At 54.1% G+C, this 22,401-nt stretch overlaps 12 protein-coding genes across 12 annotated transcripts; 6 read left to right on the forward strand and 6 right to left on the reverse strand.

Annotated features, from left to right (window-relative positions):
• The first annotated feature begins 913 nt into the window (after window positions 1-913).
• BGZ61DRAFT_2632 (uncharacterized protein) lies at window positions 914-2,412 on the forward strand. Its single transcript, XM_046238387.1, has 3 exons — window positions 914-1,105; window positions 1,173-1,435; window positions 1,491-2,412. Exons 1-3 carry the CDS (start codon window positions 1,010-1,012, stop codon window positions 2,101-2,103), a joined length of 972 nt encoding a protein of 323 aa, XP_046111549.1. The 5' UTR covers window positions 914-1,009; the 3' UTR covers window positions 2,104-2,412.
• On the reverse strand, window positions 2,085-3,392 carry BGZ61DRAFT_2611 (Decaprenyl diphosphate synthase-like protein). Its single transcript, XM_046238386.1, has 3 exons — window positions 3,164-3,392; window positions 2,698-3,106; window positions 2,085-2,644 (listed from the first exon to the last, which is right to left on the reverse strand). The coding sequence occupies exons 1-3, from the start codon at window positions 3,260-3,262 to the stop codon at window positions 2,169-2,171; spliced, it is 984 nt and encodes a 327-aa protein (XP_046111550.1). The 5' UTR covers window positions 3,263-3,392; the 3' UTR covers window positions 2,085-2,168.
• Window positions 3,393-3,901: 509 nt separating this feature from the next.
• On the forward strand, window positions 3,902-6,504 carry BGZ61DRAFT_470286 (exocyst complex component Sec10-like protein; the record flags this gene model as incomplete). The annotated part of the gene is made up of 2 exons (XM_046248060.1): window positions 3,902-4,103; window positions 4,160-6,504. 2 exons carry the CDS (start codon window positions 3,902-3,904, stop codon window positions 6,502-6,504), a joined length of 2,547 nt encoding a protein of 848 aa, XP_046111551.1.
• Window positions 6,505-6,572: 68 nt separating this feature from the next.
• BGZ61DRAFT_2608 (uncharacterized protein) lies at window positions 6,573-8,235 on the reverse strand. The gene is made up of 5 exons (XM_046238385.1): window positions 7,999-8,235; window positions 7,869-7,947; window positions 7,716-7,818; window positions 7,331-7,655; window positions 6,573-7,269 (listed from the first exon to the last, which is right to left on the reverse strand). Exons 1-5 carry the CDS (start codon window positions 8,028-8,030, stop codon window positions 6,642-6,644), a joined length of 1,167 nt encoding a protein of 388 aa, XP_046111552.1. The 5' UTR covers window positions 8,031-8,235; the 3' UTR covers window positions 6,573-6,641.
• Window positions 8,236-8,342: 107 nt separating this feature from the next.
• Window positions 8,343-10,502, reverse strand: BGZ61DRAFT_339089 (uncharacterized protein; the record flags this gene model as incomplete). The annotated part of the gene is made up of 2 exons (XM_046239195.1): window positions 8,343-9,795; window positions 9,847-10,502. The coding sequence occupies 2 exons, from the start codon at window positions 10,500-10,502 to the stop codon at window positions 8,343-8,345; spliced, it is 2,109 nt and encodes a 702-aa protein (XP_046111553.1).
• Window positions 10,503-12,475: 1,973 nt separating this feature from the next.
• Window positions 12,476-12,843, forward strand: BGZ61DRAFT_525002 (complex 1 protein-domain-containing protein; the record flags this gene model as incomplete). Its single annotated transcript, XM_046252691.1, has 3 exons — window positions 12,476-12,553; window positions 12,619-12,650; window positions 12,717-12,843. The coding sequence occupies 3 exons, from the start codon at window positions 12,476-12,478 to the stop codon at window positions 12,841-12,843; spliced, it is 237 nt and encodes a 78-aa protein (XP_046111554.1).
• Window positions 12,844-12,871: 28 nt separating this feature from the next.
• Window positions 12,872-15,779, forward strand: BGZ61DRAFT_2714 (uncharacterized protein). The gene has a single exon (XM_046238395.1). The coding sequence runs from the start codon at window positions 13,124-13,126 to the stop codon at window positions 15,521-15,523; it is 2,400 nt and encodes a 799-aa protein (XP_046111555.1). The 5' UTR covers window positions 12,872-13,123; the 3' UTR covers window positions 15,524-15,779.
• A 105-nt stretch (window positions 15,780-15,884) lies between these two features.
• BGZ61DRAFT_2792 (uncharacterized protein) lies at window positions 15,885-16,629 on the forward strand. The gene is made up of 2 exons (XM_046238433.1): window positions 15,885-16,140; window positions 16,210-16,629. The coding sequence occupies exons 1-2, from the start codon at window positions 15,988-15,990 to the stop codon at window positions 16,570-16,572; spliced, it is 516 nt and encodes a 171-aa protein (XP_046111556.1). The 5' UTR covers window positions 15,885-15,987; the 3' UTR covers window positions 16,573-16,629.
• Window positions 16,568-17,368, reverse strand: BGZ61DRAFT_2801 (uncharacterized protein). Its single transcript, XM_046238451.1, has 3 exons — window positions 17,182-17,368; window positions 17,101-17,127; window positions 16,568-17,006 (listed from the first exon to the last, which is right to left on the reverse strand). Exons 2-3 carry the CDS (start codon window positions 17,124-17,126, stop codon window positions 16,694-16,696), a joined length of 339 nt encoding a protein of 112 aa, XP_046111557.1. The 5' UTR covers window position 17,127; window positions 17,182-17,368; the 3' UTR covers window positions 16,568-16,693.
• Window positions 17,369-17,660: 292 nt separating this feature from the next.
• Window positions 17,661-18,046, reverse strand: BGZ61DRAFT_337980 (ribosomal protein S28e; the record flags this gene model as incomplete). The annotated part of the gene is made up of 3 exons (XM_046239085.1): window positions 17,661-17,722; window positions 17,814-17,897; window positions 17,986-18,046. 3 exons carry the CDS (start codon window positions 18,044-18,046, stop codon window positions 17,661-17,663), a joined length of 207 nt encoding a protein of 68 aa, XP_046111558.1.
• Window positions 18,047-18,343: 297 nt separating this feature from the next.
• On the reverse strand, window positions 18,344-20,113 carry BGZ61DRAFT_437000 (Dynamitin-domain-containing protein). The gene is made up of 3 exons (XM_046244056.1): window positions 19,841-20,113; window positions 19,730-19,789; window positions 18,344-19,677 (listed from the first exon to the last, which is right to left on the reverse strand). Exons 1-3 carry the CDS (start codon window positions 19,877-19,879, stop codon window positions 18,496-18,498), a joined length of 1,281 nt encoding a protein of 426 aa, XP_046111559.1. The 5' UTR covers window positions 19,880-20,113; the 3' UTR covers window positions 18,344-18,495.
• Window positions 20,114-20,187: 74 nt separating this feature from the next.
• BGZ61DRAFT_437002 (RTC4-like domain-containing protein) lies at window positions 20,188-22,363 on the forward strand. The gene is made up of 2 exons (XM_046244057.1): window positions 20,188-21,083; window positions 21,135-22,363. The coding sequence occupies exons 1-2, from the start codon at window positions 20,513-20,515 to the stop codon at window positions 22,208-22,210; spliced, it is 1,647 nt and encodes a 548-aa protein (XP_046111560.1). The 5' UTR covers window positions 20,188-20,512; the 3' UTR covers window positions 22,211-22,363.
• The last annotated feature ends 38 nt before the right edge of the window (window positions 22,364-22,401 follow it).

Here is a 22,401-nt window from a genome sequence, read left to right on the forward strand (position 1 = left end):
GTGCGAGCTGACCGAGCTGCTACAGTACAGTGTGCGAGCGATGTCGCACCCTGAATTACGCACAAACACGCTTATAGGTTCCCTACTTTGACTCAGAGCCGAAGATCGGCCCCCGGAAAGAAAAAGAATTTGGCGGGGGACCAAGCTCGACAACCCCGGGAGGTCCGCCAGCCCCTGAAGTCTGAAGTCCGCCACCCGTCCTCCAGGCGGCTAGATCAAGAGTCAAACCAGCCCGAGATTTACATTACATCAGGTCGGTACGCTCGCCTCGCAGCAAAGCAATGAATGAATGGACGCCGTATGTTTCAAGCTACCACGACGCTGGAGTGGAGATGTGTCTATTGGTACGACCTCTCGTCCCTGCAAGGCTCGCGAGTCCGATATTTCTTGATAAGTTATGGGTTGTCATCTATTTATTCTAGGCGGTCTCGTAGTGCCATGTAGCTCACTGCCACACAACACCTGGGAGTGCGTCGAGTGCCTGGGAAGAAGACGTGGTCGTTGGAGCGTGGGCATACGGCGATAGACCGGCACGCTCGGGCGGTTATGTACAAAATCTCTCCACCAGCACCGGAGCCGGAGCCGGTGCGGCCGAATGCCGGGAGGAACTCGCCGAGTCCCACCTGCAGCTACTGCGGAGCCTCTCGAATCCCATCACGTGCCCTACATTGGGGAGTTCAGGGGAATATCGAGTGAGCACGTCGAGATGGACAAGAGCCCGGTCCGCTCTCCCTTGGTAGCTGAGAAGCGGCTGCTTAGTACCCGAATTGGGGCGACCAGGGAATCCTTACTGTTGTGTGTTTTGGGGTGTTTCTAATTTTACCTCTTTTACCTCTTTTGTCGTTCTTGTAACTTTTCTATGACGTATTCTATCGTGGTTTTGTATTTTTCTCAATGATGATATGCGCCGTGTTGTTCTGTATTTCTAACAGTTTAATAGAGACTTATAGCAAGATCAACCAACCATCATCTGCATCGACTCTCCCTTTACAAATAAACCTCAGAAGCCATGTCTAAGAAACGGACCCTCGACGCCTTCTTTATACCCACGTCAAAAAGATCCCGTAATGAGGAGGAAAATCTCGGCGGGCAACCGCAAGAGGAGGTATGCTTGAGAATCATTAAACTCCTCGCCCCAGTGTAATTGATAGTGTGCTGACAAGTCTGCTCAGGTTGGTTGCTCAGAGCATCAACATTACCCCCATTCAATTCACAACTTCCCTTCTTCCATCCACAAAGAGCTATCAACACTACCCACCAAGACCGGCAGGAAAATAAATGACCAACCCGACTTGGATCTTCTCTACTTCCAGCCCTTCATTCCAAGCTCAGTTTCTCGAAAGCTCTTTGAATTTCTGCGCACTGAACTGCCCTTCTACAGAGTAGAGTACATGATCAAGCGGGGCGGCATAGAGACCCAGGTACGGACACCAAGGTAAGAGAGACCTCGACACTCAATGGAAGAAAGCCGGGCTGATTGGAATTGCAAGATGGACCACGGTCTTTGGGCTTGACGAAACATCCAGGTTCGATGATGAAGGTCATGTTGTGGATGTCAACCTTAGAACGAGGGTTTCGGACAAGTGTTACGACAAGTATCCGCCCCGACCCATCCCACAATGCCTTGATGAGTTGCGCAAATGCACCGAGGCGGCAACGGGCTGCAAATTCAACTTCTGCCTGGTGAACTATTACGCCTCCGGCTCCGACAGCATCGCCTTCCACAGTGACGACGAGCAGTTCTTGGAACAGGAGCCTGCTATTGCCTCCTTCTCGCTAGGATCGCGGCGTGACTTTCTAATGAAGCACAAACCTGTCCCACCAGGCAGCACAGGCTCACTTGCTGCTGATGCGAAGCCGTTGAAACTCCCACTGGGAAGTGGAGATATGCTATTAATGAGGGGAAAGACACAATCCAACTGGCTGCATTCGATACCGAAACGAACAGGCAAGAACCAGGAAGACGGTGGAAGAATAAACATCACTTTCAGGAGGGCCATGATTAAAGGTGGTACAGAAAATTACTATAACTACAATGTGGGAACTGGATCAGTGTACAGATGGAATAAGGAAGTTCGTGAAATGACGGTATGGAAACCTTGAGGGTATAGATGAGAAATGGACCTTTCACGGTGAGAAAAAAAAAGATTTACATCAAAGAAACATGCCTATTTTCCCTTGCGCATCTGAGCTTTCCCGAAATGTTGCAGGGCCTTGAGGAACACCTGGTATCCCACCCTTTCATTGTCTTGAAGGCAGAAAATCTCCGTCAACCGGATCTGCCAGGGCGGGTATCCTGATAACTCAAGATAAGGGCCGAAGGTGATCAGGAGCTCGGGCTCGGTCATGATACCCTCTGACAGCTCAGCGTCAATCAGCTCGGTCGAGATGTCTCGAGGAGAGAGCTTCCCCTTTTGCGACATCTCAGCCAGAGTCCTGGTCAGATCCACCATGGAGTCCCGGCCATCTTGAGAAGAAATCAAGTGCAATCTTAAATGGCCCTGGGGGTTTTCGCCGTTGGATGCTGGTAGGTCTTCCTTGTGCGGCGAAGTAACGGACAGTCCGGGGTGCTGTCCACCAAAGTAGAAGGTGAGCTTCTGGTTCGCGGCGTCATAGACCCGCGACATGTTCTTCTTCAGGATACCTGCTTAACGTCAGTACTTCTGTCACAGAAAACCAAGCAGAGCGCTACCGTACCAGTTTTTTCATACACAGAGAGCATGGGGATCTCTGCGCAGGCACACCATGTTGCAATCTCAGCAACTTCGTCTATCAACCGTTCGACATCGGCCTTGGCCCTATGGTTCTCCTTGGCCTTCAGAATAACGCTGAGATGCTTGGGCTTCTTCTTCAGGGCCATGACGTCCCTCTTTATGTACTGCGGGGTGCCGTGGTGGTAGTAGAAGACTGACGAGACCTGGTAACAGAGGATATTCCACATCTGTCGCACTCTGATGTAAAGTGAGAAGATACCATGCAACACGGCGAATATTAGAACGTGCATCTGGTTCTTGAGGAACCGTCGGACGCCTAATGGCGACCTTCGTTGCGCTCGCGCGTTGGACGACGGGATTGGGGGGGTTTCGTTCGGGGTGGGGAGGTATGCCTATTATTTGTTAGAATGGAAGATGCACAATAACCCTAGGGGATATAGGGCGCCAACCTGGAGCATCCGTTGCCTCTCTTTCTCGTTCAGGAGAGTGTGATTCTTGCCATCGTCGGCTCGATAGGCCTGGCGATCGCGGACCGTCATCAGGGGCATCTTGACGGCGGTTGCAGCCCGAGAGGCTGACTGGCGGAACTAGCGGTTGGAAGGTGATGTGAAGACGAAACAACGCGAATAAATGTCCGATTTGCGCGTGAATAACCTGGTTCAGGAGTGGGATTGAGCAGAAGCTGGGGTGGTGCAGCTTATATGGAACTGAGGATGTGTGGGCAGACGTGACCAAAAAGCTGGCCTTGCTGCTGTGGCGGTGCTGGGTGGTTACGTCGTAGGTCTCCACTTGCCGAGTCCCTGCCCAGATGCACAGAGTTGAGCCACTGAAAATACGTCGTTCACCATATTGGCCACACCGGCCATACTGGCATGTGCCTGCTGCCAGCCTTGGCGCCAGCTTGGAATCTGTGGCGCAGCTCCGCTGGACTCGGAAGGCGGGGCCCTGGAGCTCAGCCAGGTCCAAGCACGTACAGCACATGGATGGACTCGAGACATGGCCATACATATTATGTTTGAGCGACGGACACGACACTCACGACGCTGACGACGCGCACACGCGACCACGACCACGCCGACGACTGAATCGACTGAATCGACTGAGCCACAGCATCGAAGCTCGATTTCTGCTCCCCACATGTAGTCCCGCCACTTGCGATAGCGTCACGAGCCTCCCGAGTTCCGACCATGGCCATGGAGCGGTCCGCCTCGAGCACCAAGGGTCTCTTCCCCAAGGGGCCCAGCTTCACCCTTGACGACTTCTCCAACAAGGACTTTATCGTGCGCGACTTCGTCGACAGCTTGGCTGAGAGCGCTGTACCGCTGAATCGCCGATCCGGGAATTCGCCAACGACATTCGACCCTAAACCATTGATCCGCACCTTCGAGAGTAAGTCGCCGCTCTATTTCCCGGCGAGGAGCTGTCGCGCTAATCGAAGCTCCCAGATGCCCTATCCCAGCTCGCACAACTTGGAGATGAACTCCAGGAGAAGGAGTCGGAGCTTTTTTCCCAGGTGCGCCGCGCCGAAGCCCAGCACGACCAGACGCTCGACACACTGGGTCATAAGCTCGACCAATCCATGAGCTCGTTTGAAGCTCTCGATCTCTCCCTCAACCAGTCCAATGCGCATAGTCACAGTGCCAGCAGTCGCTCAGATGGTGGAGGAAACATTGCTGTGCAAATTGGTGAGAAACTGGAGGACCTCGACAGGAAACGACGTCGCGCTCAGGATGCCATCTTCCTGATCCAGTGCTGGACCGAAGTCAGCGAAACTGGGCGGCTGACGTCGCTCCAAGATGTCCAGCGCCAGGGCGGCTCTGAGAATAAAGTGCGCTGTGCTGTCATTGCTCGACAGCTCATGCGCATCAGCCAGCGACTGGATCCGGCTTCTTGGGGCCAGACCAATGGTCACAAGAACGGCAAAACGAACGGTGCCTTGCCTCCCACCAGATCACACAACACCCGCGAGGTTCTCGAAAAGTTCTGCGAGACCTTAGAACAAGACCTCCTCCAGCAATTCAACAACAGCTACCGTCGGCAGAACTTTGAGGACATGATGGAGTGCTCAAAGGTCCTGTACGACTTCAATGGAGGCGCCAGTGTCATTGCTGTTTTTGTCAACCAGCACCAGTTCTTTATTGACCGTGATCAGCTATTGACAGACGAAGTTACCATGGATGGCGATACTTGGGAACAGCTTGCTGACCCTGACTCCGAACCTCCGGTGGTTGAACCCAGCTTGCAGTCCCTGGTCGACGAAGTCAAGATTGTGATGCAGGAGGAATCTTTCATCATCAAACGCGCATTTCCGTACTACGAAACCGTCCTCATCAAATTTATTCAGCGAGTTTTCCAGCAGTCAGTTCAGCAGCGACTTGAGATGGTCTTGGACAAGACCGACACAATCTCTTCGCTGGCTTTCCTGAGATCGCTGCATTCTTCAAGAAGCTATATCAGTACGCTAGTTGAAGACCTCAAGTCGCATGGCTTGACGGAGCATCCGGAGCCTTGCTCAGCACAAATAGCCCAAACACTCGACCAGCAAATGGAGGACCTATTCGTCCCATATCTGATGGGCAACTCGTATATTGAGCGAGAAAGGAAGAGCCTGGACGCAACATACAGCTCATTGCTCTTTAAATTTAGTCTTTATCACTCCCGGCGGAAGAAGGCGCCCACGGGTTTCATGGCATCCCTCGCCCAGCAGGGCACTCAGCTTATCGCCTCGGCCAAGGACGCCTACATCGAGCGTCTCGACTCTTCGGAACTGACGGCCACACAAAAGGCCATGATGTTACGTGTTGCCGGCTTGCAGGACAAGGACAATAAAAACGAAATCGAGGTTACGGAGGAGGACGGCAGACTTAGTGTCGCCAATGCCAAGCGTATGCTGAAGTGGCTGGCGGAGAGTGTGCAGCGAACGCTCGAGCTCGGATCCCAGACTGATACCCCCAAGGATGTCAACGTCCTCCTCAACCTGTTGCTCACGAGTATGGGCCAGGTCTACATCGAGACTGCGCTCGATGCGGCACATGACCAGGTTGTAGCGCTGGAGAATTCAAAGACAGAGCCAGACTTGTCGTACTTGCCAGGAATCCGATCAGCAGTCACCATTACTAGCGTTATGGACAGGTTCATCACGATTGTTCTCATCCGTCTTGCGGAATCTAACACGACAGTTCGGCGGAGCATGGAGGCACAGAAGAAGGTGGCGATTGATAACATTGAGAAGAAGACAAACAACGTAATGAAGGGCAGCATCGATGTGGTGTCCAATTGGGTCATCAAGTCGCTTGGTGGCCAGAGGAAGCAGGACTTCCGACCCAAGGACGGCGAGCTGGAGTCGCTTCAGACGACGACCTGCCTCGGTATTTGCACGTTCCTGGGCCGTGCCAATAAGTTCGCCAGCCAGGCCGTCGACGGCCAGAACGCAGAGAAGTTCTTTAGCGAGCTCGCTCTCTCGCTGATCAAGCTCCTCTTCGAGCACTTCAAGAAGTTCCAGGTCAACGCGACGGGCGGTCTCATGGTCACGCAGGACATCGCCAAGTACGTCGCCACTATGCGCGAGTGGTCGCTGACCAAGGAGGTCGGCACCGCCGTCGAGATGCTCACCGAGATCGGCTCCCTCTTCATCGTCGGACCCGAGGCGCTGCGTGAGAAATCGAGGACCCTAGCGCCAGGGACCACCGGGAGCAGGGGCAGGTTATCGAAGGTTGACTTTAGGGCGTTTGTGCAGAAGCGCGACGACTCAGGTACGGTGGGAATCCAGGGCGTGTTGGCGGGTCTTTGAACGTGGCCGACTGCAGAGGATGTGATGTACCGGGAATATGTAGCGGAACTGCGTATAGCTTGGAATACGATGCCATGTTTAACCACACATACGTCCCGAGTCGTGTCTGGTTCGATGCTACCCCTGAGTCGAGGTGCTCACAAATCCCGTCTGAGACCCCCAACTCGACCCGTCTTTTCGTCGATCATTTCGTCAAGAAAGTCGATCAATTCGCACATGTTCGCCAACCCAGTCATATGCGTCCGCTCCTTCTTGGTAAGCAGTGACGATTTATCCGCGCCCATGCCCGGGGCGCACATCTCCTGGATGTGATGAAGGGTCAGCTTAAAGGGCAAGGGACAGCGGGCGACGTTGCACATGAAGGTCTCGACGGCGTCCCAAGGGCAGGCCGAGTAGCCGGCGAACAGCGCGGGGTTGGCGAGGAGTCCGCGAGCAGACATGAAGCCAGAGAGGTTAGTGTTGCTGGGCGATGGTGTCGGCTTAGAAGAGGTGGTGGAATTGAGGGTGAGCGTAGCGAGGGACACGAGGGGGGTGTCGTTGTTGGTGGTGATGGTGGGCTGCAGCGGCAGCGAGTTGATGTCGAAAACATCGCCGGAGAGGAGAATGGGGAGAGTTCCAGCATACTTGGCGGTGAGGATCTCGAGAGCTTCAGTTCTGATGGGAATGGTGGAGGGCGTGGACTTTGTTCTTGGGTGGATGGTGACCCAGTCAACAAGCCGATTCTGAGGGTGTCCTATCACGGTATCAAGAAAGTCCATGGTTCTCCTTGACACACACATCTGTTAGTCCTTTGATCTGCTAGGTTGTTTGCCGGGCGTGAAAATACCTGAGGTCATCGTGGATTCTGATCTTGACACTGACGCTCCGGCCCTTGGGACTGTCGATATCCCTCTCTAGGCCCACATGCCATCCATCCCTCTCCAACCGCTGCCGCGTCTCGACAACCATGTCCCGCACCAACTCGCGGTGCCCCATGAGCGCGGCGCCGAGCTTCTCCGCGCACGCCCACGACTGCGGACACCCGCAGTTGAGGTCGACGCCGTTGGTGCTCGGCGCAACGAGGGCCGCCGCGCGCGCCATCTCGAGCGGCACGTTGGCGCCGAACTGGACGATGGTGACCGGCTGGCCGGGGTTGGTCGAGACGGTTATGTCTACAAAGACAGCGTGTTAGCCCTGCTGTTTCCTGTATGTAAATGGCGTGGGGATCTTGCCGCTGTCGCGTGCGAAGCTGTTGCGGTTGAACTCCTTCGCGAGGACCATGGGCGTCCAGCAGAGATCAACGCCATACTGGTGAACTGTTTGGCGAAAGGCAAGCTATACGGAGAGGTTAGGCACATATTCCGGACAATACGAGCCATACATGCCTTTCCATACCGCACCATAGGTGCAAGGGCGTTCAGAAACCGGTCTTGTTTCCTGGTGATATCGAATATCTTAAGAGGACTATATCGTGAGTGAGTATATGGCTACCCTAGACCTGATCCACGGACATACTGGGCAGACTCGCCCTCCCCGCCGATTGACATGGTGAGCCGAGACTTATTATGGCCACTGGGTTGAGTGAAAATTATTGGGTAAATACGAGGGGTGGTCAAGTATAGTGGGCGTGCGGTGCTGGCTGGGTTGAGCAATGTCTTTCGGCATGAATCATACAGAAAGAGAGGTTTTTGTGAACAGGGCCACGTGATGTGGATGGAGCCGTTCAAACACCAACTTTGAACTGGCCACCGGTAGTATATTCACATCTCGATAGGTCGAGAAATTGACATTTAAGATTTCACATTTTTAACTGTCGTATTTATCAATCTTTCTACTACTATTCCGGAAACATTGTTCCCTCATGCAACTACTACAGCGCTGTCCGAGTCAGGAGCAAACAAGCTATCAGCGTCGCCCTCGACCTCTTGGACCTCCCATTCGTTCATGAGCCTTTCCCTCTCGAGAATGACCATCTCCAGCCACTTCTTCTCGGCTACCTTCTGGCTCGCCAAGTCCTTTTCCTTCTCTTCAAATGCCGCGTCCAGTCGGTGCTTCGCGCTGTACATTATCTCCTCGCGGAGGGACCGTTTGTCATTGAGTTTGGCCTCGTGGAGCTTCAAAGCCTCCTTCTTCCACTTCTGCCACATGTGTTGCCTCTGATCCATGAGTTTGCGCAAGTTTAGCATGGCGGATTCGATCTCGTCCTCGCCGTCCTTCTTCTCCTTCCAGTACTCTTGTAATTTCTCGTGATAAGCCTCCTCGATATCGTTCTCTTCTGCTGCCCTGATTTGGAAGTCTTTATTGAGTTCGTACTCCTTATCGGCGATTTTGGTCATCATTAGTGAGTCCAGTTCGGATCGCTCCGTTTCCTGCTTCTTGGCGAGTTCCTCTTTCGCAGTCTTGGTCTCCATGGCCAGGTCATTGGCCGTCTCATCCTGGTCGCCCTCAAACAGGACCTGCTGCAGTTCATGCAACTGATCAAGCATCACACGCAGCTCCTTGTACTTGAGCTCAATATCCCTGCGGCGGATACTCTCCTGTCGAACTCTTTCCTCAAGTTCGCGCTGTCGGCGTTCCTCCTCCAGCCGCTCCTGCTCTTGGCGAAGCATTTCGGCCTTGAGGGCCTCCTCGCGTTCGAATTCTTCGATTTGGAGAAGGATCTGGCGCAGCTCTTCGGCCTGGCTCTGCTCTCTGAGTTGTCTTTGTTCTCGCCTATTTTCGGCTGCCGTCTTAATGTCGTCTAGCTGTTGAGCTGTGCAGCTGCACGTCCGCCATCGCAGGCCGCAGACGTAGCAGAACTGCGTCCCGCATCGACATGTCATATGTTGACATGCCTCCCGATGCTCTACCAGCGCGTTGCAGTTGAAGCACCTCTTCCAACCCTCTTCCTCAGCCAACATGTTGGTCAATTCCATATCGGGATCTCGTTCGCATTCCTTTCCTTTGTGGCCAGCATCCCGACATATGGTGCATGTGGAATGGTGATTGTCGCAGGTACCCTCGCGCTTCTTGGTACTGATGTTTTGTGGTTTGATCAAGAGATTGCACCCTTGGTGGCTGCAGTATATGCGCTCACCGATGGGGATGTCCCATTCACTGGATCGCTCCTGGAACGTCTTCTTGAGGTCGGGTGGAATAAAGCGGACAATGGTCTGGACAGGAATCGGATTTAGGCAGCACTTGGGCGGCCACTGTTGCTCGTTCTGAACTGCCGCTGAGACGAGGCGGACAAAGCAGTCACGGCAATAACTATGGCAAGTGACCTTGATTACCTCCTTGGGCGAGAAGTCGTCGAGACAGGAGACACATTCGCTGTATGCCATTAGCAAGAGGATCGGGGAGATGGTGGTGTTGTCAACTTACACTAGCTCCTCGGGGGTTCCCGGCTTCAAGATAGTGGCATGTTCTGACGTGGAGTACTCGCTGCTCGTCCGAGCCTCATATATCTTGCGGAGAGCCTCTAGGGCAGAACCAGTGGTACTGCTCTCCCCCCTTTGGTGACTGCGGTGAAAAAGCCGACGAAGGGCGAACTTGCGCCGCTTCTCAGGCTTGGCAGGGACATCGGGGCCAATAACAGTGGAAGTAGATTCCGACTGGGAGATGATGGAAAACCGGAATGTTCTGTCGTCGGATATGGGTTTGTCTTGAGGGATGATAATGGGGAGGTATGGTTCTTTGCCCTTGTCGAGCTTCTTGGCGTTATCCGCTGCTAGCTTGCTTTGCTCCTCCTCATGGAGCTTCTGGCGCTGCTGGTCCGCGGCCTGGGTCTTGACATTCTCAATCGAGGACAAGATGATGTCAAGGAGAACCTGAGAGGTAATATTGGGGGCCTTCCTGAGTGCCTTTGGTGGGGTGTATTCGTACCAGTCGACGTTGGTGACATCGACCTCGGAGAGGTTGTTAGCAGACCAAGGAACCCTGGCTTCTCGCTCTCGGAAAGCCGCCTGAATGGACTCGAGGTCGTCAAAGGGGTTGTCATAAAAGTCGATGTAGTCCTCTGGGCTAAAGGAGCCTGGCATCAGCTTCTGCTTCCCCTTTCCTCTGGGGGAAAGAACCGCAGCCATGATGTTGGTGGCGGGGCGATGGAGAGGGTGAGGGTCACGGATCGAACGCTGAGGCGCTCTTGTGAGGGTATAAACGCATATGATGGAGCAGTTCAACGCTGGGAGCCAGATGAAGACGTCAACACTTGCGAGGGAGAGGAAGAGCCGAAGGACAGGAGGGACACGAGCAAGAGTGCTACTCTGGTGACTGGTGACTGGTGACTGGAAGCTATATATGAGGATGAGGATGAGGATAAGGCCAAGAGTGGTTCGTCTCGGTGACAGAAGCCGGTTACATGCGCTGGCCACCTGAGGCAAGGCAGGTAACGCCACGAGGGGACGTTAGGTACTCCGTACTTGGTCTCCAGTGCGGGACTGGAAGGATGCGCAGCACATGAAAGGAGAGTGAGTACATATCACGTCTCCAAAAGCCTCTAAAGCGCTGGCCTGGCAGGCTTGGGTCTTAGGGCCAAGGGGCGCCAGGCTCTCTGGGGAGCCCGAATCAGCCTCCGGGCGGCTGTAGGCCCGTAGCACGCATCAAAACAAGACGAGGGGTCATCGAGGAGGGCATAGTTCGCCGGGTGGGAAGCCTTGGAATGGGGGATTGCTCAAGCTGCTGTAGGGCGTGGAGCCAATGAGGTCCGCGACGTCGTGTCACGCCCGCATTTGCCTGGACGTGCTTGCAACCCAGCTTCTGCAACCCAGCTTCAGCAAGGGGGGGCTCAGCTCAGCCGTCTTGTTAGCGTGTGAAGCCCACGCCGCCGGCTCTGGATGGAGATGGGAGGGGGGCTTTAGGGGGGCGATGAGACGCGCTGGGCGTGGGCTATGCTGGGAAACAGGTCGACAGTTTGGTTATGGCGGAACAGATAACGAGAGGCTCGGGGCGATGATACAGAAACGGAGGTTGAACGGCCGGCAAGGAGACTGCTGTACGGGTCTACGGGAAGGATTCGACCATGAACCAATCATGACTGCACGCTAATCCATGGCAATCAACCAAGTAAACATTGAATCCTTCTTCTCTCCTGACTCGTGAGCGTAGGCATCCATCTACCGATGCTGATGTTCCATGCTTCCCCTCTGGGACTGGGCGGTTGATGCTGTAAATAGCGACCCATCCCCCTGCACGTTGGCGCTAGAGAAGGACGAACGAACTGGAAGAATGTCCGTCCCAGTCAACCCAGTCGCCTTGCAGTAACGAAATACGGACATCCATTCCAGCCGAGATCTGCGCCGCGCTAGGTCGGGCGTCTGGACAGTGGAGCGATTTCCCCACTGATGGATGCACTGGTGCTGCAAGGTCGTGGCGGCCCGTGTCCGCCTTCAAACAGATGTCTGGAGGGGCAAGGGTTGCTGATGTTTAGTATCGTCAGTTGGGTGATTGGTACTTTTGTCGTTTGCATCACGGAGAATTAGTCCTTCATCCGGCTTACTCTCGAACACAGATATATCCATCCGTGCCTAGGTACTGAGAGAGGTTCACGTCTATGACGTCCATGACACAAGATATCCATGACACCCACAAGGCCGCCACTCATCAGCCTATACTGTACCTATCGCCCTTCTACAGCCCCCAAGTACAGTGGGTAACAGTCTCACTCCGGCCGGCTCATAAACATCTCAACTACCACCAGGCAGTTGGCTGCCTTGCGACGATGAAGCAATTTCCTGCCTTTAAACTGTAAATGCTACCCTCAATTTCAAACCAGCACGTGGCAAATAAATCACAGACGTCTTCATCTTCCAGGCGAGTTGACGTTGATTGGATTAACCATCCTCGGTCAACCTCTGGACGCCGAAGGGCCGAGCTCCACTGCGCATGCTCGCAACTCCAGAAATTCCATTTTTACAGCACCTGCGTCAGTCACTCGGTTACAACTGCACCTCGTCTCAGTAAAAGCCACGCGACTCTCAAAACGTAATCTCATCCATCCGCAACAAACACAACAATGCGTCTTTCAGGCTTGCAGAAGGAGGTCCTGGCCCTCTACCGCCACTGCCTCCGCGAGAGCCGTAAGAAACCGCTGGTAGGTAAATTGCAACTGCAACTGCACTACCCGTCAGTAACTTGCCGACATTGACACGTCGCCAGGCCAGCAGACCGCATTTTGAGAACTTTGCCAGGTACGCCGCATCACCCGCATCGTAATTCCCCTGGCTCGTACGCACCGTAGCTGAGGCAACCCGCAGGGCAGAGTTTGTCCGGAATCTGAGCATCGACAAGCGCGACTTTGCTGCCATTGAGTTCCTCCTTCGCAAGGGCCGTCGACAGCTGGAGGTTTACTCATCCCCGGGCATCAAAGACATTACACCGTAATCGAAACTTCATCCCCGAAAACCGTCTCAGCAGGAGCCATGGACGTCGTCATCATCGGTCCTCCCCAATCCTGCATTTGGCCGGTTGGCCCTTCTTGAGCTGGTCTTGGAAGGACAGCCCACAATCCATCCGTCCCACCTCTCCAAGTCTACCAACGTCTCAACTTCTCCCAGAGCCAATCTTGCCATGGGTCTGAACACCATAACTTCTGCCACTGCTATTCCTCTTGCGCTCCTTGAATAATTCTCCTTGGAAACCTTACTCCACCACTTCTATCAAGATGGCTACGCTAGCATCTATCCCGAAATCAAATAATGGGTTATCCCAATCAATCGACCAAGCAAACCCTGGCCATCGGATCCCGTCATTTGAGAGACTTCGCTCCCGATCGCGGGTGGTTTTCCTGTCCAGACGTCCAACCCGTGCAAGGTACTCGAGGAAAAAGGCTCGAAGCGAATCCGGCTCTCAGCAGCTGTCTTCCAACTCCACGGCCTCGGATCCTACGCCATTAGGGAACACAAAACAGGCCATGAGCACCAACAAGGAGGTAAAAAGTCGAAACGATCAAACACACAACTGCCATGCACCTAGTGGAACGATCTCAGATCCGAAAGGTTATGAAAACGAGTACCTCGGTCACTCTGTACCCGCTGCCAACGGAACACCTTTTGACGTTTCACCTCAAAGTCTTGGATTTCCGGAAACGACTGGATCCGGGCATTGTGACGAGATGAGCAGCACAGCCAACTTTGACGGGCAGCATGGAATTACATCGACGACCACCCCGAAGCATACCCCGAATCTGTCACAGATGTATCAACCTTGTGAAACCACTGTTACCGAGAAACACTTACAACACCCTTCTCATGAACCAGTATGCGATACTCCACACGGGGTTACAAGTCCCTTGCGGCGATCTGGGGTCGACAGTCTGCTTGTGGAGACAATCGCTCGGAACGTTGCTCAACAACTCCAGATGTTGTCCATCAGGAGTGAGCCAAGATCTGATCGACAGACTCCCCGGGACTCAGATGAACAGTCCCCTGAATCGTATCCCAACTCCTCTAGAACCTCAAGCCAGCGAGTGGCTTTGGATCGTTTCACACGAGAACTCCAGAGATATGCTGAACATACTAGAGCTAGGGGCAGATTGCCCATCTTCACACCTACGCCAACAAAGTCTGGTGCAACTCTCCGCACAGTATCTGCTCTTGTCCCTTTCCGGTCCGAGTTCAAGGCTGCCGGCTTGGCTGTGACATCCAAGGATCAAGCAACACCCCACCCTCGTCGTACCAGGACCAGAGCGATTCGAGCTACTCGGCCACCGCAGCTTCCCAAGCTGTCCATCAAGGAGACACACCTGAGTCAACTGGATGGGAATGATGGCTGCTGCCCTAGCTCAAACACGGAGATTTCGTTCACTGCACCAAGCAATATGGATGAATGGAGATATGCCATGATGGATGAAGCAGCCCCTCACAGACACCGGAAGCCCTTGATTAGCAGAGCACCCAAATCCAAATGCCTTCCTTGCATCCCGAATTATCATGAATCGCCAGAATGGGGGTGCCTTCAGATTCCACAGAAGTCGCAATTGCGGATTCATGCACCCGAGCCTGTCACCAGAGCGCCGCACATCGTTAGTGATATGACATCAAAGATGGCCAAGCTTCCGGCTAAAGCTTCCGTTCCGGAGTGGAGACGTTTACCTGCACCTCATATTGTTTATCCACATCATCATCGACAAGGTCCTCGCACGAAGGTCAATCATACAGCTGAGCGAGTTCATCGAGCGGGACCTGGAAGAGAGCATCCCACAGGGGCATCATCCGGGTCAAGACAGTCGATCCCAGTGACAGGCCTTCGCCGACAGTCGATGACATTACCTTGGCAAGTTGCCGATGCTGGATCATTCCCTAGCAACTGTTCAATCGAGAGATCCAACCTCAAAAGGCAGCGGACTCGGACAGTCAAGGTAACTAGCACACCAAATGCTAGGCTTCCGATAGCTCAGTTGAAAGAGGTCAACTGTCAGAAACCAGCTCGCCATTCTCCACGGCGCCACCAAAGTGTACCTAACTACGACATAACTAAAGATTTGCAAAAGGTGAAGGCGTACCAGAAGCCTTTGCCAAATCTACCATCGACACCGAATCGGGACATTGGCACAGCTCCTAGCATTGAATCAGTAGCTGAGCCAGCAATAGAAATACCAGCCAAGGGCAAAGGGGCCGAGGAAGCGATAAAAATATGCCAGAAAACTCACGGTTGCCAACTTGAACCCCATCCTTCCCATCAACATGTTACCCCCCGCGCTCGAGGTTACTCGAGTCAACTTGCTGCCCGACCAAACATCCCCCAGAGAATGTCATCGATGAAGGGAAGTCTCCACTCGGCCAACTGGGAGGACTGTGATGACGAGGTCATGGATCGTGATGTGTTGAGGGGCCTGCATATTGCAGCATCCGCAGCATGCGACGAGAGGGTTGATGCCCTGATCCGCCGGAAGACGGGTTTCCAGATTCGGCGATTCCTAGTTGGCTTGACGCCGTTTGAGAACCTAGGGGATACGCCATTGCCGAAGATGAATGGGCAACAGGCGAGGAGGAGGGCTGAAGTAAGAAAAGTGAAGCAAAGGGTCCGACGGTCTCGGGAGGTGCGGAAGTCAATGATGGCGTGACCCTGCTCATTACGGATGCTTGGCCGCGACGCATTGCGTTGAGTTGTTGACATGTATTATCACACGAAGGCTTTGTATACTTGACTTCCCTGTTCATAGAACATGGTGTATTATAGATAGAAGGTGCATGGCACTAGGCCGCTGTCGCTGTATCAACATAAATTCAAGAGACGGTTTTGGGGGGATCATGCAAACCAATCCCCCGATTCATAATTGCATGGTATGTCGTTGGCCTGAAGCCTTACGAGCGTTGTAGTGTAGGACAAGCAGGGAATGTGGAGGTGGGGTAATCAACTGGTGGTGATGTTGTACGCGGCCACCTGCACAGCCCGTCGCCTCTCTCTCTCTTACACATCGGTGACGACGACGCCGTCAACACCATCAACTTGTATCGCCTCGCTCTGCCTCATTTCTGAGACGTCACGAGATCACCTCTGCTAAAAGGAAGAGCTTCGCTGGTGGCTATGGACCCCAACGAGTTCTCTGCTGCAGACATTGCGGCCTATCGGGCCAATTTCACAGTCGCCGAGGACCAGCATGAGCATTTCCAACAATGCTGGTCACATCAGAATTGCGACGGCTGTCTCGACACTGCGCGGTGTAGCTGGTGCCCGTATGTATGTATCCCATCTTTCTCTCATATTGTGCCTATCAATGTGATATCGACGTACTCATACATGTGCTAGACCTGGTCGTGTGTTCCCAATTCGCACTTGGTTCCGGCGCTGGCGCCGGCCTATGACGAGAACATATGCCCGCACTGGGCCGAGCGGTGGGAGATCCGCACCCGGCCGCTCGGATGCCATGTTTCGACCATTACCACCCTCACGACAATCGTGACAATTGCGTCTACTCTTGCGTTCGTGGGCTTGGTCTTTGGCTTGGTCCTTGGCATCCGTCGGCTCCGTCGTTACAATAAAGAGCACCCGGGGTGGTGGCGACTCCTCAGGCGTCGCTGGTGGTCTGCTTTACGGCGGAGGGGTGGGGAGGAAGAGCCGCTCCTCGGAGAAGGACATCGGCCAGGTCAAGCAAATGGCGAAGTACCGTAAAGGTGACATCTGCGCGGGATCAGAGCCCATCGCAGCTACGGGGGCTCTTACGACTGGCTAGGAAGCGGCTGACACGGACGCATGGACAATCATTTAATGCATTGACACTCCCATCAACACTCTAGCCAGAGCTTACAGGTGGAATTATGGCCACCTCGTCCGCTTCCTGGATTACGGTATCGTCGGCACCCTCTTCAGACACGTCTACATAGTCAAGATTGACGGTAACCAGGCAAGAGTCAAGCACCTTGGCCTTTATGCCGGGATACCGCGACTCCAGTTCGGCGAAGAGATTCCGGAGGGGAAGCGTCGCGGGAAGGGCTTCGTGGTCTTTACCGGTATAGGAACCGGCGCTGGCAAAGTAGAGGATGTTGAAGTGACCTGGAGGGGGCTTCGCTGCCGACGCCATCGCGGTGGTGATCTGTCTAAAACTTCTTCGACGTGTTAGCCGCAATGTTCCTTCTGCAAATGATGACAATGAAGAGGAGCGAGGAGATTTGGGTCAGAGATCTTGGTGATAAATAGTACATCAATGTATGTTTCAGGTAATACATGCTAAAAAGCATCATTCCCAATGGTGTGTAGAGGAGGTGAGATGATGTGGCTTACCAAAGAAGATGTTGTTTGCAGAAGCCTGCGTGTTCGTTAGTTGACGGAGAGGAAGAAAAAGAGCTTGTCCTCCGCCCCGCCGAATTTGAAGGTATTCATTTTCACGTGACCGGGGCATCAATGAGTACCCTGGACTTCCAGGGAAATTCGGTTCACGGCGTCTCGCAGGATGCGGACGGGATAGGAAAAGGCGGTCGATGCGAGACGTGATCGTAAAAGCTGCATCGATTCTGGTCGAGGGACTTTGTAAACTCGGGCGAGACCTGAAGATCAAAAATCACTTTTCGTGGTCGGATTCCATGCTGCAGAAGAATTGTTCTGGATTCGCAATGCCAGATCCGTGACTCCTCTAACAAATGAAACTGAGGTGCGGGTGATGCAGCCCCAGGCAATGTCCCAATACAAGGCGCGCCCGCCTCAGCATGCAAAGACCATCCGTCGTCCAATGTCCAAGCCCCCTTACTCCTCGATCGCAACGTTTATCGCAGTCTTCGGGCCTCACGCTCGGACTCGAGCAGGCAGAGAATGTCGTCCTCACGAACTAGATTGGGGGGTCGCTGGTCAGCACACCACACACACTCACACGCCATTGTCTGGTCGTCCATCGATGGGGATTCGCCTCTGTATCGTACCTGGGCCCTTGACGTTTCGGATAATGGATCGGGTCTGGTCGTCCATGAACTCGACGCGCACCTGGGTGACACCACCACGAGAACCTAAACAGCGGTCAGGTCCAATAGTCCTTTCGTTGGGGGTATGCTTTTGTGTGTTTTTATTCGACATCGAATTATCGTGGGGACGCACCGGTTCGGCCGAGGACTCGGGTAACCTTGACGAGCTTGACGGGGGTCTTGGAGGAATCCATTTTTGCGTCCTGGAGTTTGTGAGCTGGGAGTAATCGCGTGGGATCGAGGGCGTCGCCGTACTGTGAGAAGATGTGGATGTCGGTGGTCACGTACTTGAGCTGTAGAGTGAGGCCTTGATTGGGACTGAACTTTTTGGTGAGATTGTCAGGGTTTTCGTGTGCCAAAGCCCTTACCCCACCACCACAGCCGAAGTCCCGTGTGGTTGGTGGATGGTGGGGACAAATATTGTTCCGGGACTGCAACGCTGCCTCCTTGGACGCCTAATTCTCAGCCACTGTGGCGCTAAACCCCTGAGCCTGGACTTCTTAGCAAGGTCGGTGTCTTGTCATCAACGTCACAGTGTACAATAGTTACAGTCAAGTGAGCATTCCAAATCGTCTTTAATCATGCAGACTTCTTGGGGGTGCTAGGAAAGCTCTCAATGGGGTATCTGTGTAATGCTTCGTCATTATAAATCCGCAATCCGCTCTTCAAGATCCTTCACCCAACCCTCCATGACTGTCTTATTGTGTGCAACCGCGACACTGCTGTCCTTCATGACCGCCTCAATCTTCTCCAGACCCTCGTTCCACTGTTTGAGCTCCGCCGTCATCTCCGCTTGCTGGGTCTCAATGTGGCCCAGGGTCTCGCTAGCTGTGGCAGCGTCGGCGTGAATTGCTCTCAGTGACCGTAGTCGGTCGAGTAAAGGGGGAAGGATGGGGGTGAGGTTCTCGATCGTGGGTAGAATTCCGTAGAGTGCGTTGATCTTGGCTTCTTGTTCGGACTCTTCCGATGGAGTCGAGGGAGCATGTCGACCAAGCTCTTCTCGGAGAGACCTGGCCTTCTCTCGAGCATCGCTTAGCTTTTCCTGCTCGGAGGCCAGAGTCCTCACTCGCCGACTAATAGCATCCAGATTAGCTGTGGATGCTTGTGCAAGAGTTGAGATCTGCTTGTTCATGGAGTCGATGGTCGGAAGAATTGCTCGGGGGAGACCGCTCGCGTCGGCCTCCGGCATTAACGTGGAGCTGATTCCAAGCCCCTTTTCCAACATCAAAAGTCGGCGGTCAAAGTCGGCGGCCTTGGCTAGAGCATGGCTTTGTTCGTAAGTTGGCGCATAAGTAACGGTGTAGGTGGCATTGTCTCCCAATGGTAGCTCCGAGGACTCTTCCTGGCTCGGTTCGGGTCGTGCCTTTAACACATGAGGTGCAACCCGTGCACTCGTGGGCTTGGAGATCTCATCCAGGACCTGGCTGAGGGCAACCAGTCTCTCGTCGTTTGTGGCAGAATCGTGACTGTCTTTGTTCGAGCTCTTGGCCTTTCGCTTCGCATATTCATCCTTGGCTAGGGCCACCTCACGCTGGAGGCGGGCGATCCGTCGCTCGAGGCTCTCTTCATCGTCATCGTCATCGTCGGAAAGGTCGCCCAGTTCTTCGGTTCCATCTTGTAAGATGCGCTGTCGGCGGCTCGACGCCTTGTACGATTTGCGCTTTCCATCGACTCGGTCCGAGAAATCGACCCCATTGGCGTCAACGTTGGCCGGTAAGAAACGGGAGCGGGCTTCGTCTATTCGCAAGCGCGATCGCGAGATTCCGGCGGTGTCTTCCTCGATGTCGTAGAATTCGTCATCGGATTGGGTGCGCGCTGCGATGGTCTGGAGCTTCTGTGAGAAGGTGCCCGAGTGCGAACAGGATCGGTGGGCTCACAGGAACCGTGGAATTATCGTCTGTGAGCTCGGGGGTTTCATAGATGTCTGGAGCAGAATCCTTGATAGACGGTCAGAGCGGCAAGCACCATGTCCATGCGATGAAGCTCACCAAGTCTGGCAACGCCGCGTATTTCCGGTTGAGAGTCATTTTGTGCTATCGGGAGGCGAGCCTGCGCAATGTACCGATTGCAGGAAATTTGTCCAGTCTACCCAAGCGGTAGGTGAGTGGAATCGAAACACAAGAGCAAGAGGAGGTTGAAAGATGGGGAACAAAGAGCGGGAGGCCATCGCAACGTCGGGAGTTGGATGGCCCGATCTCCAGGGGCTTCCAGCGACCTTCAGGCGCTAGCGGCGAGCACTGGCACCTAGCAGCGCCTAGCTGTCCACTGATGTGGTGGGGAGCTCCACCTATGAGCCACCGCTCGGATTAAGTGAAGTCGGCTATCCGGGCGCGTTGTCGACGCGTCGGGAAACCCTCGGTGCATCTGCTGCGCATATTCACCCGCAGCCAACGGATCGAAGGCCAGTTGACGCGGGGAGACGCTCTTTAACACCTGGATGGCCTGCCGCACTTGCATTACCGGATTTCAACCTTGCTCTGACAAACGTTTCTTGCTTGATTCGAAGCAGCCGGGAGGCTTGACCGCATTCCCAACCCACCATCATTGAGCCGAGGGCGAGGCGACCAATCTGCATACGTACCCATACATGCAAGAGGCCGACGTTTTTTTTTCTGGGAGCCGCTAACGACAAGGCTGAGAGAGACAAGGCTGGGGGAGACATGGCGTCTGGAAGATCGGGCTTGAGCCTCAAGCAGCGGCCTGCACCCCTCCTCAGTGTGGTGGGTGGCAAGCCAGTGACCGGCCGCGAGTCAAAAGCCAAACTCATACAGCCAGTCGAATTCGATGCTGCCCCATTGTCCAGCGACGATGAGGATGAGGCGTCTAGACCTGCTGGAATAGTTGGGCCCAGTCGCTCAGCCCGGTCACCAACGGGATCATCTGATTCTGAGCCTGAGAATAGCTCCAGAGGAACCATCAAGCGCACCAACTTTGGAACCGCGGACGCCAGCAAACCTCAGAAAAGGGGAACGAGGAATGCGAGTTACTCTCAATCGAATGGCCTGGGGACAGGGGGCTCGGGGGATGGATCGTCCTCAAAGTCGAAACGACGCAGGCTAGACGACGATGATGGCCAAGGGCCAGCTTCAAAGAAGTCAAGCCAGCCCAAGTCAATATCCAGTTCCGCCGATCATCTCACAGATGAGCGAGGCTTCACCAAGAAACAAGCTGTCAAGTCGACTTATGGAAAGAAGTATGGCAGCTCTCAAGACTCACAGTCGAAACTCAAAGGTACCAGACTTCAATTTCCCGCCTCTAATGCCCTTGTTAACCCGCGAACAGTCAAGTCTGAAAATGCTCGCCCAAGAGCCAAGATTAAAGAGCCAGACTCTCTAGACAGCCCGAAGAAGCCAGCCAGGGCCAAGCTACGTGCCCCATCGGATTCTATCTTGTCGTCACCATCCAAAGCCGCACCCGCCCGGTTCATCAAGCAGTCGCAGGACTCGAATGAAGGTTCAGAAGACCCGCTTGATTCCCCCATTCGCAAAACTGCCATACGGAAAAAGGTTGTGCAGGCCTCCAAGCAGAAGAAGTCCGGTACTGTTTGGAACCCACTGAGGCCGCCCGTGCAAAAGCCTCCAAAGTTCTTGATACCTGCGGAAATACCAGACTGCAGCCAAGAGAGCAGAGAGGGCGACGATGGGAACCCAAAGAACCCCCGATCGCCACTGTCGGGTACTTCAGACCTTTCGGACCTTTCGGATCTTTCAGACCTGGAAGGACTTGGCAATTCTCAGTCGGTAACTGAAGCCTCATACGCAGGCGAAGGAGATCGCAAGGTGACAGAAGCGGAGTGCCCTTGGTGCGGCGACGTTGTCCCAGATGCCCTGCTAAAGGAATTCTCCAAGGGGAAACGGCTGAACGTGAGGATGCAGACTAAGTTCTGCCAGACACACAAGAAGCAGACGGCCATGGACACATGGCGTGAAAAGCAATATCCAGCCGAGATCTCGTGGCCTGATCTCCAAAGCCGATTTGAGGATCATCGTGATTTCCTCTTGGAAGTGGTCAGTGGCGAGCCGTCACACTTCCGCTCTATCCTCGCCAAGAAGATCGAGACGGGCAAGGCCCGGAGCCTCAAGAAGGAGGACAACCTGAACCCTGGGTACTACGGTCCTCGGGGCTTCAACCTCATGTGCGACTACCTTGTCGGCGAGTTTGGTGACTTACTCAAGGAAAAGGCCGTGAGCGACCGTGTTATTGCTGGCCGTGGGTCAGCCTCCTTTATCGAATCTGTCCTGGTGGCCGAGTTAGCTGTGCGCTTGATCCAGGAGGACATGGATGTGTCGACTGAGGAGGCGAGAGACATCATGGAGGAGAGTAAGGCACTTGGTGAGATGATACACGAGGAAGTCTGACGGCTGTACTGGCGGAGCGGGGTCGTCATTGGATGACCACAGGGTGTGGCATGAAGATGTATTTGCTTGGTTCCATAGCGAAGAACCCATGAGAGAGACAAGGACAGTCTTAGATGTAGCACGAGCTGCCTATGATAGGATCAATTCTGAACCAGATTTTATTCCATTTTGGCTCAATCTTTTGAGCTGGC

This window comes from Ilyonectria robusta (assembly GCF_021365365.1).
Source record: "Ilyonectria robusta strain PMI_751 chromosome Unknown BGZ61scaffold_1, whole genome shotgun sequence".
NCBI lineage: Eukaryota > Fungi > Ascomycota > Sordariomycetes > Hypocreales > Nectriaceae > Ilyonectria > Ilyonectria robusta.